At 44.9% G+C, this 19,367-nt stretch overlaps 1 protein-coding gene across 3 annotated transcripts in view; it reads right to left on the bottom strand.

The window, feature by feature from the left end:
• Window positions 1-19,367, bottom strand: part of LOC110493893 (cadherin-22) — a 317,355-nt gene that overhangs the window by 91,619 nt on the left and 206,369 nt on the right. For all 3 annotated transcript variants that reach the window (XM_021568462.2, XM_036949887.1, XM_036949886.1), the window contains one exon: window positions 14,566-14,860. In XM_021568462.2, coding sequence (XP_021424137.1) covers window positions 14,566-14,860 — 295 coding nt within the window. The remainder of the gene's footprint in view (window positions 1-14,565; window positions 14,861-19,367) is intronic.

The following is a 19,367-nucleotide window of genomic DNA, read 5'->3' as shown; positions in this document are numbered from 1 at the left end:
ACAGAGACATTTATTTGCTTGGTGACCTGAATATAACTGGTTATCATTTACACTGAACAAAAATATCAAAGCAACATGTAAAGCGTTGGTCCCATGTTTTGTGAGCTGAAATAAAAGGGGCGGCAGGGTAGCCTAGTGGTTAGAGAGTTGGACTAGGAACCGGAAATGTGCAGATTTGTGAAGTCAAGTTTTAAGGGAGCGTGCAACTGGCATGCTAACTGCTGGAATGTCTTCCAGAGCTGTTGCCAGATAATTGAATGTTAATTTCTCTACCATATGCCACCTCCAGCATTGTTTTAGAGAATTTGGCACTAGGTCCAACCGGCCTCACAACCACAGACCACGTGTATGGCGTTGTGTGAGCGAGCAGTTTGCTGATGTCAAAGCTGTGAACAGAGTGCCCCGTGGTGGTAGTAGGGTTATGTTATGGGCAGGCATAAGCTACGGACAATGAATACAATTTCATTTTATTGCACAGAGATACCGTGATGAGATCGTGAAGCCCATTGTCTTGCCATTCATCCGCTGCCTTCTTCTCATGTTTCAGGATGATAATGCACGGCCCCATGTTGCAGGAATCTCTGCACAATTCCTGAAGGAATTGGGGCCGTGCATTAGTTCTTCCATGGCCTGCATACTCACCAGACATGTCACACATTGAGCATGTTTGGAATGCTCTGGATCGATGTGTATGACAGCGTGTTCCAGTTCCTGCCAATATCCAGCAAATGCACACAGCCATTGAAAAGGAGTGGGACAACATTACACAAGCCACAATCAACAGCCTGATCAACTCTAGGAGATGTGTCGTACTGCGTGAGGCCAATGGTGGTCATGCCAGTTACTGACTGGTTTTCTGATCCACGCTCCTATCTTTTTTTTAAGGTACTGTGACCAACAGATGCATATTTGTATTCCCAGTCACGTGAAATCCATAAATTATGGCCTAATGAAATTATTTAAATTGAATGATGTCCTTATTGGAACTGTAACTCAATGAAATCGTTGAAATTGTTGCATGTTGCGTTTATATTTTTGTTCAGTATATGTGTCCCCTCAAGAGGAAGCTTCTTACTGTGGCTAATGCCTGTAACATGACTCAGGTTATCACTCAACCAACTACTATATACCAATAGTGTTTAATCTGTGACACCCACTTGTATTGATCATATCTTCACCATTGCTGCAGAGCTTTGCTCCAAAGCAATTTCAGTTCCAATTGTTTTCTAAGGACTCAAAATGTTTTCTACGGACACTTTCGTTGAAGATAATGTTGTGTATTTGGAGTAGAATCGAGATGCAGCACTTTTTTATTGACAATTGTTGACAAACAAACACCTGTTAAGAAACTAACTGTGAGAACTGATAGAGCCCTCTGGATCGATGATGAATTGAAAAATGTTACGGTTCAAATATAATGATGCAAAAAAAGTGGCAAACAAGTCAGGCTTCTCAGCTGATTGGTTGACATACTGTCGTGAAAAAAGACTTTGGAGCACCATAAATTATATTATGGGCAGAAAACCCAATTCATCTCAATCATTCAAGTTGATGGGTCAATTATAACAAAACCTTTTGTTACAGCCCATCATTTCAATGACTATTTTACCAGTAAAGTGAAAAAACTGAGAAGTGAAATGACAACATTGATCAGTGAACCAATCATATTTGTGTATTAAAGATCTAATAATGAAAGCGAAGGATTGCCTTTTTGAATTTGGTCAAGTTGTGGAAGAAAAAAGTTTGTTATCCATTAATAATGATAAGCTACCAGGTATAGACAACCTATATGGGAAAACAATTGAGAATGCTAGCATACTGTATTGCCACACCTATTTCCCATGTTTTTAACCAAAGCCTAAAGGAGTGTGTCCAAAGCTTTGGAAGGAAGATAAAGAAATTCCACTGCCTAAAATAGTAAAGCTTGCTCTAACAGCTGCCCAATCAGTTTTCTGCCTGTCCTTAGTAAACTAATGGAGAAAATTATGTTTGAACAAGTGAACTACTGATTTCAGCATGCATTTGGGAAGGGGACTTTGGGAAGGGGAGCTTGTAATGACTAAGATGACTAAGATGGCTGATGATTGGCTAAAATAAATGGATAATAAGATGATAGTTGTAGCTGTATTGTTAATGATGTTTGATGTGAATGATCATAATTTGTTGTTGATCAAATTAACTTGTTATGGCTTTTCATCACCTGCCATCACTTGGTTGGAGAGTTAATTATCTAATACAACTCAGAGGGTTTTCTTCAATGGAAGCTTCTCTAACATCAGCAATGTACAGTGTGGTATCTCTCAGGTGAGTTGCCTTGGGCCATTACTCTTCTTTACTTTTACAAATAATTTGCTATGTAAAAATGACTATGTATGCTGATGATTACACACTCTACACATCAGCACCTACAGCCTGTAACCTCACTGAGAGTCTTTGCAAGAAGTAATAGTTAGTGTCAAAATGGATAATTAACAATAAACTGCTTTTTTTTCATAGCATTATCTTTGACCTAAACCTCAACTGGAGTTATGCATTAAGGGTGTGACCATTGAATAAGTTGGAGAAGCGGAGTAACATTGGTAAAAAAAAAAAAAAACATTGGATGGTCAGTTATCATGCTCAAGTCATATTGACAAAGTTATTGTGAAGATGGGGAGAGATATGTCTGTTATAAAAATATGTTCTTATGGAACAAAAGGAACATTTGCTGTCTAACTGGGAGTCTCGTGAGTGAAAACATCCGAAGCTCATCAAAGGTAAACGGTTAATTTGATTGCTTTTCTGATTTTCGTGACCAAGCTTCCTGCTGCTAGCTGGACATAATGTTATGCTAGGCTATCGATAAACTTACAAAAACGTTTGTCTTGCTTTGGCTGTAAAGCATCATTTCAAAATCTGAGATGACAGGGTGATTAACAAAAGGCTAAGCTGTGTTTCACTATATTTCACTTGTGATTTCATGAATATGAATATTTTCTAGTAATATTTCTTGACCGTTGCTGACAATTCTGATGACAATTCTCCCGGAGCCGGGATGGGTAGTTCCAAGAGTTAATCTAACTGCACTGTCTGATTTACAGTAGCTATTACAGCGAAAACATGCCATGCGATTGTTTGAGGACGGCATCCCACATCAAAATATTTTTCAACCGGCACAGGTTTCATAAATTCACAGATAGCGATTAAATATTCACTTATTTTTTGAAAATCTTACTCTGATTTGTAATCCAAAGTGCCCCAGCTATAACATGTAGTGTCGTTTTCTTAGATAAAATCCTTCTTTATATCCCAAAATGTCAGTTTAGTTGGCGCCATCGATTTGAGTATTCCACTCGTTCAACATACGGAGAAACTTTGTTTCAACAAGTCAAAATACGTTTCTATCTACTCCTCAGATACCCTAAAATGTAATCATAATATTTCTTACGGAAAGAAGTATGTTCAATAGGAAACCGATTTTAGTAGGTGCGTCCTGTCTTCATGGTGCGTGCAAACACAAATTTCCAAGACTGTCTCCCTGAACTCAAACTGATATTTCTTATTCGTTTCTGAAGTTACCATATCTCTTACATTCTTTTAACATTTCTACAAACTTTAAAGTGTTTTCTTTCCAATGGTATCAATTATATGCAAATCCTGGCTTCAGGGCCTGAGCAACAGGCAGTGTACTTTGGGCATGTCAAAAAAAGAAAAAAGGGGCCTAGCCCTAAGCAGACCAACATAGTCTCTGTACCCAGGAACACTAAGGTAACCTGCCTAAATGACTACTGACCCATAGCATTCATGTCTGTGCTTATGAGGTGCTTTGAAAGGCTGGTCATGGCTCACATCAACACCATTATCCCAGAAACCCAAGACCCAAACAATTTGCACACCGCACTAAAATATTCACATATGATGCAATCTCTATTGCACTCCACACTGCCCTTTCCCACCTGGACAAAAGGAACACCTACTGTATGTGAAAATGCTATTCATTGACTACAGCTCAGAATTCAACACCATAGTGCCCTCAAAGCTCATCAATAAGCTAAAGACCCTGGGACTAAACACCTCCCTCTGCAACTGTATCCTGGACTTCCTGATGGGCCGCTCCCAGGTGATAAGGGTAAGTAACAACACATCTGCCATGCTGATCCTCAACACAGGGGCCCCTCAGGGGTGCGTGCTCAGTCCCCTCCTGTACTCCCTGTTCACTCATGACTGCACAGCCAGGCACGACTCCAACATCATCATTACGTTTGCTGATGACACAACAGTGGTAGGCCTGATCACAGACAACGACGAGACAGCCTATAGGGGGAGGTCAGAGACCTGGCGTGTGGTGCCAGGACAACAACCTCTCCCTTATCGTTATCAAGAGAAAGGAGATGATTGTGGACTTCAGGAAAAAAAGGACCGAGCACGCCCCCATTCACATCGACGGTGGTGTAGTGGAGCTGGTTGAGAGCTTCAAGTTCCTTGGTGTCCACATCACCAACAAACTAACATGGTCCAAGCACACCAAGACAGTCATGAAGACGGCATGACAAAACCTATTCCCCCTCAGGAGACTAAAAAGTTTTGACATGGGTCCCCAGATCCTCAAAAGGTTCTACAGCTGCACCATCGAGAGCATCCTGACGGGTTGCATCACTGCCTGGTATGGAAACTGCTCAGCCTCCGACCGCAAGGCACTACAGAGGGTAGTGCGTACGGCCCAGTACATCACTGGGGCCAAGCTTCCTGCCATCCAGGACCTCAACACCAGGTAGTGTCAGAGGAAGGCCCGAACAATTGTCAAAGACTCCAGCCACCCTAATCATAGACTGTTCTCTCTGTTACCGCACGGCAAGCAGCACCAGAATGCCAAGCCTAGGTCCAAGAGGCTTCTAAACAGCTACCCAGACAATTTGCAGTGCACTTCCCCCCTCTTTTACACTGCTGCTAATCTCTGCTGTTATCATCTACGCACAGTCACTTTAATAACTCCACCTGCATGTACATATTACCTCAACTAACCGGTACCCCCGGACATTGACTCTGTACCGGTACCCCGCTGAGTAGTCTCACAATTGTTATTTTGCTGCTGCTCTTTAATTACTTGTTACTTTTATTTCTTATTCTACTCAGATTTTTTTTTAACTGCATTGTTGGTTAGGGGCTTGTAAGTAAGCGTTTCACCATAAGGTCTACAGCTGTTGTATTCAGCACATGTGACTAATAATTTGATTTGATTTGAATACTTGTAATTGAAATATTTCATTGAATGTTTCATTTTTTTACATTTTCTTACATTTCTAAAAACCTGTTTTTGCTTTGTCATTATGGGGTACAGTATTGTATGTAGACTGATGTGGGGAAAAAAACGATTTAATCCATTTTAAAATAAGGCTGTAACATAACAAAATGTGGAAAAAGTCAACAGGTGTTACGATCAACTAGGTGTGGTGGGTGGAATCAGGCGCAGAGAGCAGGGTTCAGTCGTTTTTCAAATTTATTCCCCAGCGCAACAAAACAGTCACGCCAACACACAGGGCGTATATAAGTTGCCAGTCCAAACAACAGGACAAAATAGTCCGGAGAATAAATACACAAAAAAATCACACCATCAAACACAGAGTAACAAAACAAGCCCGCACAAATACCCAGCGGGCCTAGTGCCCTTAAATACCCTACAAACAAACCCTAATACAAAACAGGTTTACCCAATTACCCAATAACCCAAAACAAACGGAAAGGGAATCGATGGCAGCTAATAGGCCGGCGACGACGACCGCCGAGCACCGCCCGAACAGGAAGAGGCACCATCTTCGGCGAGGTTCGTGACCCCCCCCTGACGCGCGACTCCCGCAGCGCGCCGACCCCGGCCTCTAGGACGACCCGGAGGACGAGGCGCAGGGCGATCCGGGTGGAGGTGATGGAAATCCCTCAAGAGGGAAGGATCTAAAATGTCCCTCCCCGGTACCCAGCACCTCTCCTCCGGACCGTACCCCTCCCAGTCCACGAGGTACTGCAGGCCCCTCACCCGGCGTCTCGAGTCCAGAATAGCTCGTACTGTGTACGCCGGGGACCCCTCAATGTCCAGAGGGGGTGGAGGGACCTCCGGTACCTCACTGTCTTGTAGGGGACCAGCTACCACCGGCCTGAGGAGAGACACATGAAACGAGGGGTTAATACGATAAGAGGGAAGTTGCAATCTATAACACACCTCGTTTATCCTCCTCAGGACTTTAAATGGCCCCACACACTGCGGCCCCAGCTTCCGGCAGGGCAGGCGGAGGGGCAGGTTTCGGGTCGAGAGCCAGACCCTGTCCCCTGGTGCGAACACCGGGGCCTCACTGCGGTGGCGGTCAGCGTCTCTCTTCTGCCGTTCACTGGCCTGCCTGAGAGAATCCTGGACTGCCCGCCAGGTCTCTCTAGAGCGCTGTACCCACTCCTCCACCGCAGGAGCCTCGGTCTGACTCTGATGCCACGGAGCCAGGACCGGCTGGTAGCCCAGTACACATTCGAATGGCGACATATTCGTGGACGAATGCCGAAGAGAGTTCTGGGCTAACTCTGCCCACGGGACGTACCTCGCCCATTCTCCTGGCTGGTCCTGGCAATACCACCTCTGAAACCTGCCCACTTCCTGGTTTACTCTCTCCACCTGCCCATTACTTTCGTGGTGATAACCAGAGGTAAGGCTGACTGAGATCCCCAGACGCTCCATAAATGCCTTCCAAACCCGAGACGTGAACTGGGGACCCCGATCGGAGACGATATCCTCTGGAATCCCATAGTGCTGGAAGACGTGGGTAAATAGAGCCTCTGCAGTCTGTAGGGCCGTAGGGAGACCAGGCAATGGGAGGAGACGGCAGGACTTAGAGAACCGATCCACAACGACCAGAACGGTAGTGTTCCCCTGAGATGGGGGAAGATCAGTAAGGAAATCTACCGAGAGATGGGACCATGGCCGTTGTGGAACTGGGAGGGGCTGTAACTTCCCTCTAGGAAGGTGCCTAGGAGCCTTACTCTGGGCGCATACCGAACAGGAAGAGACATAGAGCCTCACATCCCTAGCTAAGGTGGGCCACCAGTATTTCCCTCTAAGACCCCGCACTGTCCTATCGATCCCCGGATGACCCGCAAGCGGTAGTGTGTGGGCCCACCGAATCAACTTATCACGGACACCAAGCGGTACGTAACTTCTACCAGTCGGACACTGTGCAGGCGCAGGTTCATCCCTCAACGCCCGCTCGATGTCCGCGTCCACCTCCCATACCACTGGGGCCACCAGCCGAGAGGCAGGAAGGATGGGAGTGGGTTCGATGGACCGGTCCTCGGTGTCATAGAGACGGGACAGCGCGTCGGCCTTAGTGTTGAGGGAACCTGGTCTGTAAGAGATCGTAAATCTAAAACGTGTAAAGAACATGGCCCACCTAGCCTGACGCGGATTCAGTCTCCTCGCTGCTCGAATATACTCCAGATTACGGTGGTCAGTCCAGATGAGAAAAGGGTGTTTAGAGGGGGTCTAGCCAGTGTCTCCACACCTTCAGGGCCTTTACCATAGCTAGTAACTCCCGGTCCTCCACATCATAGTTCCGCTCCGCCGGACCCAGCTTCTTAGAAAAGAAAGCGCAGGGACGGAGCTTCGGTGGCGTGCCCGAGCGCTGAGACAGCACGGCTCCAACCCCAGCCTCGGACGCATCCACCTCCACTATGAATGCTAACGAAGGGTCCGGATGCGCCAACACGGGAGCCCCAGTGAACAGTGCCTTCAACTGGTTGAAGGCTCCATCAGCCTCTGCTGACCACCGCAAGCAGTGAGGTAATGGGCGCCGCTACTTGGCCAAAACCCCGGATAAACCTCCGGTAGTAATTGGCGAACCCTAAAAACTGCTGCACCTCCTTTACCGTGGTCGGAGTCGGCCACTTACGCACGGCGTTAACGCGGTCACACTCCATCATCATCCCCGAGCTGGAAATGCAATAACCCAAGAAGGAAACGGCTGGTTTGGAGAACACACATTTCTCAGCCTTGACGTATAGTCATGCTCCAGCAGTCGCCCAAGAACCTTGCGCACCAGGGAAACATGCGCGGCGCGTGTGGCAGAATAAATCAAGATGTCATCAATATAGACTACCACACCCTGCCCGTGCAAGTCCCTGAGAATCTCATCTACAAAGGATTGGAAGACGGCTGGAGCATTCTTCAACCCATACGGCATGACGAGGTACTTGTGAAGAAACGCGCTCCGTGGAATGTTTCCACCGCCGTAGCGATGAGAGGTAGCGGATAACTAAAACCCACTGTGATCGAATTGAGACCTCGATAATCAATGCACGGACGCAGACCTCCCTCCTTTTTCCTCACAAAAAAGAAACTCGAGGAGATGGGTGACATGGAGGGCCGAATGTACCCCTGTCTCAGAGCTTCCGTGACATATGTTTCCATAGCCAGCGTCTCCTCCTGTGACAGTGGGTACACATGACTCCGGGGAAGTGCAGCGTTCTCCTGGAGGTTTATCACGCAATCCCACCGTCGATGGGGTGGTAATTTGGTCGCCTTCTTCTTACTAAAAGCGATAGCCAAATCGGCATATTCTGGGGGAATGCGCACGGTGGAAACCTGGTCTGGACTCTCCACCGTCGTGGCACCGATGGAAACTCCTATACACCTCTCTGAACACTCGTCTGACCACTCCTTAAGAGCCCCCTGTTTCCAGGAAATAAGGGGATTGTGAATAGCCAGCCAGGGAACCCCCAACACCACCGGAAACCCAGGTGAATCAATAAGGTAGAAACTGATCCTCTCCCTATGATTCCCCTGCGTTACCATGTCCAGCGTAATCGTGGCCTCCCTGACCAGCCCTGACCCTAAAGGTTGGCTATCTAAGGAGTGCACGGGGACAGGTGGGTCTATCTGCACTAACGGAATACCCAATTTACGGGCGAGTCCACAATCTATAAAACTCCCAGCTGCGCCTGAATCGACTAGCGCCTTATGCTGAAGAGAGGGGAAAAATGCAGGGAAAAAAATTAACAAAAACATGTGACCAACAGGGAGCTCTGGGTGAGTTTGGTGCTTACTCACCTGGGGTGGCCGAGGAGTGTTCCGCCGACCATCTCGACTCCCAGAGGGACTCCTCCAACACCGGTCCGAAGTGTGTCCTCTCCGTCCACAATAGGAGCAGGAGGAGCTCCCTCTGATCCCCCTAGATGCAGCTCCTCCCAACTCCATCGGAGTGGGAGTGGGAGAGCTGGAAGGTGGAATTAACAGGACCCCTTCTGAACGCCCGCGGGCAGCTAGCAGGTTGTCCAATCGAATAGACATGTCTATTAGTTCATCCAGGGAGAGTGTTGTGTCCCTGCAAGCTAGCTCCCGGCGGACGTCCTCCCGGAGACTACACCGGTAATGGTCCATCAGGGCCCTGTCATTCCACCCAGCACCAGCAGCTAGGGTCCTAAACTCCAACGCGAAGTCCTGCGCGCTCCTCGTCTCCTGTCTGAGGTGGAACAGTCGCTCACCCGCCGCTTTACCCTCTGGTGGATGATCGAACACAGCTCGGAAACGATGGGTGAACTCCAGGTAGTTGTCCCGAGCCGAGTCTGGACTGTTCCAGACCGCGTTAGCCCAGTCCAGGGCCCTGCCCGTTAAACAGGAGACGAGGAGGCTCACACTCTCCTCACCCGAGGGAGCCTGACGCACGGTAGCCAGGTAGAGCTCTAGCTGGAGCAAAAATCCCTGGCACCCAGTCGCCGCTCCATCGTACTCCCTCTGGGGGGAGAGACGCAGTGCGCCGGACCTAGAGGACGACGTAGGTGGAGTAGGTGGTGTCGGCAGTGGGGGAGCTGGGGTAGACGTCGGGAGACCACTCCTCTCCCATCGTTCCACCTCTCCATCATCTGGTCCATCGCGGTACCAATCCGATGGAGGACAGCTGTGTGGTGATGGACACGCTCCTCCATAGTGGGGAGAGGAGTGGTCGCTGCTCCTGCTGACTCCATTTCAAACGGTGCGGGCTTCTGTTACGATCAACTAGGTGTGGTGGGTGGAATCAGGCGCAGAGAGCAGGGTTCAGTCGTTCTTCAAATTTATTCCCCAGCGCAACAAAACAGTCACGCCAACACACAGGCCGTATATAAGTTGCCAGTCCAAACAACAGGACAAAATAGTCCGGAGAATAAATACACAAAAAAATCACACCATCAAACACAGAGTAACAAAACAAGCCCGCACAAATACCCAGCGGGCCTAGTGCCCTTAAATACCCTACAAACAAACCCTAATACAAAACAGGTGTACCCAATTACCCAATAACCCAAAACAAACGGAAAGGGAATCGATGGCAGCTAATAGGCCGGCGACGACGACCGCCGAGCACCGCCCGAACAGGAAGAGGCACCATCTTCGGCGAGGTTCGTGACAACGGGTCTGAATACTTTCCGAATACACTGTAGCCCACCAGACATGAATTTATTCACGATAAACCATTACAAAAAACAGATGTAATTTGTCACTCAGTTATGTATAGAGCCATGTCATCGTGGAATGCTCTGACACCAGAGGATACTCAGGCAAAAAGCAAGTTTAGCTTTAAAAAACAGATAAAAAAAACATATTGTATCACAGCGCCTCTCCTCTTTCTAAATATCTAATTAAACAGTACTGTATATAAGAATATGAATATGCATATATGAATAGTGTGTAAATTGTATTGTTGTTGTCTCTTGGTGTCTTTCCTATATACAGTTTATGTCGGAAGTTTACATCCACTTAGGTTGGAGTCATTAAAACTCGTTTCTCAACCACTCCACAAATTTCTTGTTAACAAACTATATTTTGGCAAGTCTACTTTGTGCATGACACAAGTAATTTTTCCAACAATTGTTTGCAGACAGATTATTTCACTAATTGAAATAACTGTATCACAATTCCAGTGGGTCAGAAGATTATATACACCAAGTTGACTGTGCCTTTAAACAGCTTAGAAAATTCCAGGAAATTATGTCATGGCTTTAGAAGCTTCTGATAGGCTAATTGACATAATTTGAGTCAATTGGATGTGTACCTGTGGATGTATTTCAAGGTCTACCTTCAAACTCAGTGCCTCATTGCTTGACATCATGGTAAAATCAAAAGAAATCAGCCAAGACCTCAGAAAAAAATATGTAGACCTCAGATAGTCTGGTTCATCCTCGGGAGCAGATTCCAAATGCCTGAAGGTACCACGTTCATCTGTACAAACTATAGTACACAAGAATAAACTCGATGGGACCACACAGACGTCATACCGCTCAGGAAGGAGACGCGTTCTGTCTCCTAAAGATGAACAACAAGATGAACAACAACAGCAAAGGACCTTGTGAAGATGCTGGAGGAAACAGGTATAAAAGTATCTATATCCACAGTAAAACCAGTCCTATATTGACATAACCAAGGCCACTCAGCAAGGAAGAAGCCACTGCTCCAAAACCACCATACAAAAGCCAGACTACGGTTTGCAACTACACATGGGGACAAAGATCTTACTTTTTGGAGAAATGTCCTCTGGTCTGATGAAACAAAAATAGAGCTGTTTGAACATAATGACCATCGATATGTATGGGAAAGGGGAGGCTTGCAAGCCGAAGAACACCATCCTAACCATGAAGCACGGGGGTGGCTGCATCATGTTGTGGGGTTGCTTTGCTGCAGGAGGGTCTGGTGCACTTCACAAAATAGATAACATCATGAGGTAGGAAAAGTATGTGGATATATTGAAGCAACATCTCAAGGCATCAGTCAGGAAGTTAAAGCTTGGTCGCAAATGGGTCTTACAAATGGACAATGACCCCAAGCATACTTCCAAAGTTGAGGCAAAATGGCTTAAGGACAACGAAGGTATTGGAGTGATCATCACAAAGCCCTGACCTCCATCGCATAGAAAATTTGTGGGCAGAACTGAAAAAGAGTGTGCGAGCAAGGAGGCCTAATAACCTGACTCAGTTACACCAGCTAAAAGGAGGAATGGGCCAAAATTCACCCAACTTATTGTGGAAGGCTACAACTTATTTTGGAAGGCTTGTGGAAGGTCACACAAAACGTTGACCCAAATTAAATAATTTAAAGGCAATGCTACCAAATACTAATTGTGTATGTACACTTCTGACCCACTGAGAATGTGATGAAAGAAATAAAAGCTGAAGCTGAAATAAATCATTCTCTCTACCATTATTCTGACATTTCACATTCTTAAAATAAAGTGGTGATCCTAACTGACCTAATAAAATGAATTTTTAGGATTAAATGTCAGGAATTTTTAAAACTGAGTTTAAATGTATTTGGCTAAGGTGTGTTCAACTGTGCATTATAACTCTTATTTATTTCATTTTTTATTTTAATGTAATATCTTATGTTGTTCTTGTCTATTACTGTTGTGTACTTTGTCAAGTATTTTGTATGTTTTATGTGGACCCCAGGTAGAGTAACTGATGCATGTGAAGTAGCTAATGGGGATCCTAATAAACTAAACTAAACTAAGCTAACTACATAGAACATGTATAGGGCCTTTAATACAGAGGTGAAACAGCCACAGCACGACTCTATTCCTGTTCAACCAATGGTCCGAACATGAAGACATTCACACGGCTCAATGCAAAAATCATTCAACGTCGTGACGCAATTTTGATTTAGGACTCCAATTTCATTAGCCGGGCCATGTTTTCACAGGACGGCGGCGAATGATCCCTCTGCATTCATCTTCGGCCTGACAGGCCTAGTTTATTCTCCCCTCCTCTCTTCCTAGGCGTTAACCGAGCCGAAACAACAAGCAGACTTTGAATGATATGTAAAGAAATACATTTTGGTTCCTGGGCCCTCTCTCATTGGGGCCATGAGCTATGACAGGGCCATGTTAGGAAGAACATGACAGGAGCGATAAGTGAAAATGAATATGCCGCAGGCTGCCTTGTGATTACTTTCTTGTTATTATTGCAGACCAGCTTTCCACCAAGGCCATAAAAAAGCACAGTGAGCATGTGCATGCTACTGGCTGAAGATGTCTCCCAAATGGCACCCTATTACATACAGTAGTGCGCTAGGGCCACTAGGCATGTGGTAAAAAGCAGTACACTATGTAGGGCATAGGGTGCCATTAGGAACGAAGCCTGGGATAATACTGGAAACCTGCTCCCATTACCGTTCCATCCAGTACCGTCTCAGATCAGTGGTTCTCACATTTGTCTCACTCCATGCCACAGATTAAAGTGTCTGGATAGAGTGAAAATACATCAGAAATAAATGCTGATTTGTGCTAATCAATTAGTCAAATTGTAAAGCTTGATGGCAATGCAATGTATGGGATGTGTATGGAATGGCAAAAAAAACCTATTAACTGAAAAGTTGACGCGCATGTTTGGAAAGAGAATAATACGTGTATTAACATTCATTCACTTTTCCATTCAACAATAGTTTCCAATTAAATGATTAATTTAATTTAATTACTCCAATTAAATTCAAAATTATCTCACAAGGCTTCATATAGTTCACATTTTCCATAAAAACATTTAACAAGTGTTACTTCTTCCATCATAAGATGGCTGCTACTACGACAAAGTAACTCAGGTGAATACATGTATGTATACTTTAGCATACATCATATTGAAGTGTGAGCGCCACCATCAACTAGGCCTACGCAGTGGCCCTTAGCGCTGTGCATTTGGTTTGAAGTGTGCATCATTGATCGTCAGTCTGTCACCCAAGCCCTCAGCCTCTCAACCATGCACCGCGGTGACCTTATCACAGTGGTGCCACAGCAACGCCATTAGCTGTTGTTCTACAGGAAGAGCAAATATGACCAGAAAACTAAATGGTGAGAAATGCTTGACTAAGCACTCCAGTTATCTCATTAGCATTGGCACTGTAGTCAATGTATAAAACATGAAGTGCACACTAATTTAGTGTGTAATTTGACTGAGAGGTGGGGGAACAAGTGGGAGGAGGAGAAATGGAGGGCGCGAACATGAACTATTCTCCCCATCTCTCTCTCTCTCTCGCTCTGTCTCTCTCTACACTGTTATCTTGCCTTCTGTCTCTTCTCTTTCCCCTGTTTCAATAAGCACTGCCGGCAGAAAAAAGGCCAAAACGTGCTGAGAAGGCAGGAATTAATTCCAATCAGGAGCGAAGGAGGGCGAGAGACATTACATTTTGCCTAGTATCCCCTACTTACAAGTAGACTCTCTCTGACACACACACACAATTCTTTCTATACTTTACCTCGAAAACATTAACACACGCTTAAACAACGTTTCTTATTTCCTAACAAACTCTCAAACTTTTACCTCGGGTGATTGTAATCTTGGGACTGGATTAGGTAGCGTGGTAAAAATTGTACCCTCAACAAATGTCTCTTCAAATAGTATTAACATTATTTAATGTCCTCCCAATGACAGGTAATGAAGGCCCTATCACTTTTCCCTATGGACACATACTGTATCTCTGATACTTAAAATGAACTCCTCACATCTTCATGATCAGACCTGAACATAGTCAGAACACATTCCTGCAATCCAGCACCGCCTTTGTTTCACAAATACACACACACACCCCTCCCTCCTTACCTATTTGTGAAAGCTCTCCCACACTCCCGATATAGGGCCCTTCCAGGAACTTGGGTTCACTGTCGTTGATATCCTGGACTTTGATGACAAACTCTGACTCGGATTCCAGCAGGTGGTTGGTGAGCCGGTCCCGGGCCTGAGCTCTGAGGGTGTAGTAGCTCTGCTCCTCGCGGTCTAATCGCTCGGTGGCGTGGATGTCGCCCGTCAGCTCGTCGATGATGAAGATCGTGCCCGCCCCTTCCCCGGAGATGGTGTACTTGATGTTCCCCTCGCCCTCGTCCGAATCTGTGTGGATCTGGCAATCAAGGCAATCAAAGTCAAGCTGAGATTTCATGCTTTCTGGAGGTATATAACATGTTGTTGAAAAGGTTCTATAGAATGCATTGATTTCATTGAATGACAGTTGATACTATTGTGAATGCAATACAATAAGGACTAATGCAGCGGTTTCTATCTCAATATCAAATCATGGGTACCTTAGTGTTGTTGTTTTCAATTTAAATGGTCAAAAATAAACAAAAAGAGGCTTCTAAGCAAGGAGCAATTTCTCAAGCAATAATTTTTCTAGGACTGTCTGGAAGTGGTCTGAGTAGGGAGGGGGAAACTGACAACTAGCTGTTATTGGCAGAGAGGTTTGGAACTCTTTCTTATTGGTCTATTAACTAATTTACCACCTGGTGATGTCGCCGGGCAGGCCAACATTTCAGGCAGTCTTTTCAACAGCTCTTGCACTAAACAGGCATTATCATCATTTTCACAATTTAACAGTATTATTCCAACCTAATAGTGTGGAAATCTATATAAAACACAGTAAAATCACATTTATGACTGCAATGGACCTTTAACAACATCAGAGAAGATTAACAGAAAGTGAGGGATAGTTCTACATAGCTACAGTCGATAAACAATTCCATGCTTCAAAGAACAAGACATGTTTAAAATGTCAGATTCTAAAACAGCCTTGAACCTGCCAATCCCAACATGTTTATTATACAGTGCATTGCGAAAGTATTCAGCCCCCTTGAACTTTGCGACCTTTTGCCACATTTCAGGCTTCAAACATAAAGATATAAAACTGTATTTTTTTGTGAAGAATCAACAACAAGTGGGACACAATCATGAAGTGGAACGACATTTATTGGATATTTCAAACTTTTTTAACAAATCAAAAACTGAAAAATTGGGCGTGCAAAATTATTCAGGCCCTTTACTTTCAGTGCAGCAAACTCTTTCCAGAAGTTCAGTGAGGATCTCTGAATGATCCAATGTTGACCTAAATGACTAATGATGATAAATACAATCCACCTGTGTGTAATCAAGTCTCCGTATAAATGCACCTGCACTGTGATAGTCTCAGAGGTCCGTTAAAAGCGCAGAGAGCATCATGAAGAACAAGGAACACACCAGGCAGGTCCGAGATACTGTTGTGAAGAAGTTTAAAGCCGGATTTGGATACAAAAAGATTTCCCAAGCTTTAAACATCCCAAGGAGCACTGTGCAAGCGATAATATTGAAATGGAAGGAGTATCAGACCACTGCAAATCTACCAAGACCTGGCCATCCCGCTAAACTTTCAGCTCATACAAGGAGAAGACTGATCAGAGATGCAGCCAAGAGGCCCATGATCACTCTGGATGAACTGCAGAGATCTACAGCTGAGGTGGGAGACTCTGTCCATAGGACAACAATCAGTCATATATTGCACAAATCTGGCCTTTATGGAAGAGTGGCAAGAAGAAAGCCATTTCTTAAAGATATCCATAAAAAGTGTTTTTTAAAGTTTGCCACAAGCCACCTGGGAGACACACCAAACATGTGGAAGAAGGTGCTCTGGTCAGATGAAACCAAAATTGAACTTTTTGGCAACAATGCAAAACGTTATGTTTGGCGTAAAAGCAACACAGCTGAACACACCATCCCCACTGTCAAACATGGTGGTGGCAGCATCATGGTTTGGGCCTGCTTTTCTTCAGCAGGGACAGGGAAGATGGTTAAAATTGATGGGAAGATGGATGGAGCCAAATACAGGACCATTCTGGAAGAAAACCTGATGGAGTCTGCAAAAGACCTGAGACTGGGACGGAGATTTGTCTTCCAACAAGACAATGATCCAAAACATAAAGCAAAATCTACAATGGAATGGTTCAAAAATAAACATATCCAGGTGTTAGAATGGCCAAGTCAAAGTCCAGACCTGAATCCAATCGAGAATCTGTGGAAAGAACTGAAAACTGCTGTTCACAAATGCTTTCCATCCAACCTCACTGAGCTCGAGCTGTTTTGCAAGGAGGAATGGGAAAAAATGTCAGTCTCTCGATGTGCAAAACTGATAGAGACATACCCCAAGCGACTTACAGCTGTAATCGCAGCAAAAGGTGGCGCTACAAAGTATTAACTTAAGGGGGCTGAATAATTTTGCACGCCCAATTTTTCAGTTTTTGATTTGTTAAAAAAGTTTGAAATATCCAATTAATGTCGATCCACTTCATGATTGTGTCCCACTTGTTGTTGAATCTTCACAAAAAAATACAGTTTTATATCTTTATGTTTGAAGCCTGAAATGTGGCAAAAGGTCGCAAAGTTCAAGGGGGGCGAATACTTTCGCAAGGCACTGTATACATTCGTAGCACTTCACAGTATGCCCTTTATAGTATGGTCAAGGCTTTTCTCTTTCTTTTATGTCAAGGATGTTCTATCTAGTCATCAAGAAGCAAAGTTCCTATTCCACAGCCAGCGAAAGAGGGAAGAGGAGAAGTCATCACCTCCCAGTAAGGCAGTCAACATATGTACTATGACAAAAGACACTGCAGCACTACCTATGATTAACTCAATTCCCACATGGCGTGCCCTTCACAGAATAGGGGCCCATTGAATTAGAAGATCAGTCATTTCTAAAGGTGCGGTATGAACACAAACAAGGTAGGGGCCAAAGAGTGAAGTTAAAGAGCCCTTATTTATCTGACAAGACTTCTATTAATGTGATTAAAATACATTCTAACAGTCCCCTATATACCCTCTGGCTTCATTGCACATCCGAACTGCTACTCCCTCCCTATCTGAAATTAGAACGCAGGACTCAAGCTCCATAGCCAGTAGGACCCATCTCACAAAACAGGTGGGAATTGAGGGAGAAAATCTCCCGCGTTAATATTTTATAAAGGCTTGATTAAATACAGGACTCGATCGCTGTTGCTGTGGTATTTGGCGTAAAATGGGGGAATAATGCAAAACCCAGCCTTCATATTGCCTTTTCTTTCACCCTTCCCACTCTTTTTTTAATTTTGAATTGTCCCCATGTCAAATAAATGAAAACTCCGAGAGAAAATATACTATTTTTGGGGGTATCAATATTTCAGCAATAATAAAATAAACTTCAATAGCCCAGTAGAAAGACCGTAGAAAGCTCTCCAATATTTGGAGATATGTGACGGGAAAAGAACGACTCTCTTCTCTCTTTGCCCTCCTTCACATTGTCTGACTGTCTCTCTATTGCTCACTGTCTTTGATCAACTTGTGACAACTTACTGCAATTACATAAGTCCTTCAAGACTAGTAGAGTAGACGTGGAGACAAGAATCAACAGTGATGCCATGCGCATCATCCAAACACATACACAAACATCTTTTGGGAGCCTGATTACTGTAATGTGTTCTGTGAATGTAAAGGGTTTTCTATCATCAAAGTCCAGATGCAGTACTTTGATATTTGCTCTCTGATCACACGTACTGTTTGCACACACACAAACACACACACACACACACACACACACACACACACACACACACACACACACACACACACACACACACACACACACACACACACACACACACAGACAGTATGGTACCATATACGGAAACATTTTACATTTTCCCAACAAACAAAACACATGTTGTGGTGACCAGGCACACGTGGCAACAACGCAGCACGAATGTGATTATATAGAAATTTTTGACAGATCGTTCTCCCCCTTCAGGCTCAATGTGTCCATCCGTCAATCTGTCCTCAGTGGAGTGACTCGGGCCGTGGCTAAGCTGTGGACTTCAAACAAAAGGTCAAAGCCAGGGCTTCACTTGCTTAGCAATCATAGCTATTAGCAATGTCAACACGCCATTTCTAGTTAAAAAAACCTGCAATCAAACAGTAGGCTTGCGTCCCAAATGGCACACTATTCCCTATATAGTGCACAACTGTTGACCAGCCCAATCAAAAGTACAGCACTAAATAGGGTGCCATTTGGGACACACTTAGGCCAACAGTAAGCATTCCAGTCAAGAACAAAGAAGAGGTGGAGAGGTATTTATCAAAACAATGGTGTTGGCACTTGGCACACAAAATATAAAGTTGGGACAAAACAATGACTCATAACGTCACCTCCCACTCAGAGGGAAATAGTAGCTTTGTCCCGAATGGCACCATATAGGGCTCTATGTTGCCTGCTTCCTCAGCAACTAGTTTACATAAAATGTCAGGCAGACAGGCTGGCGAGTGCCAGACCCAAGCTGTGTGAGGAAAGAGTCAAGAGTTAGCCTGAAGCACCGTGGTTGGCGTGAACCCCCCTTAACTTGTCACACCCTGATCTGTTTCACCTGTCTTGTGCTTGTCTCGTCAAGCCTACCAGCGTTTTTCCTGTACTCCTGTATTTCTCTCTAGGCCCTGTTTTCTACTTTTCCCGGTTTTGACCATTCTGCCTGCCCTGACCCTGAGCCTGGCTGCCATTCTGAACCTTTTGGACTCTGCTCTGGATTACTGACCTCTGCCTGCCCTTGACCTGTCGTTTGCCTGCCCCTGTTCTTGTAATA

This window comes from Oncorhynchus mykiss, chromosome 17 (genome assembly GCF_013265735.2).
Source record: "Oncorhynchus mykiss isolate Arlee chromosome 17, USDA_OmykA_1.1, whole genome shotgun sequence".
In the NCBI taxonomy this organism is placed as follows: domain Eukaryota; kingdom Metazoa; phylum Chordata; class Actinopteri; order Salmoniformes; family Salmonidae; genus Oncorhynchus; species Oncorhynchus mykiss.
This window is presented reverse-complemented; position numbering and strand designations above follow the sequence as displayed.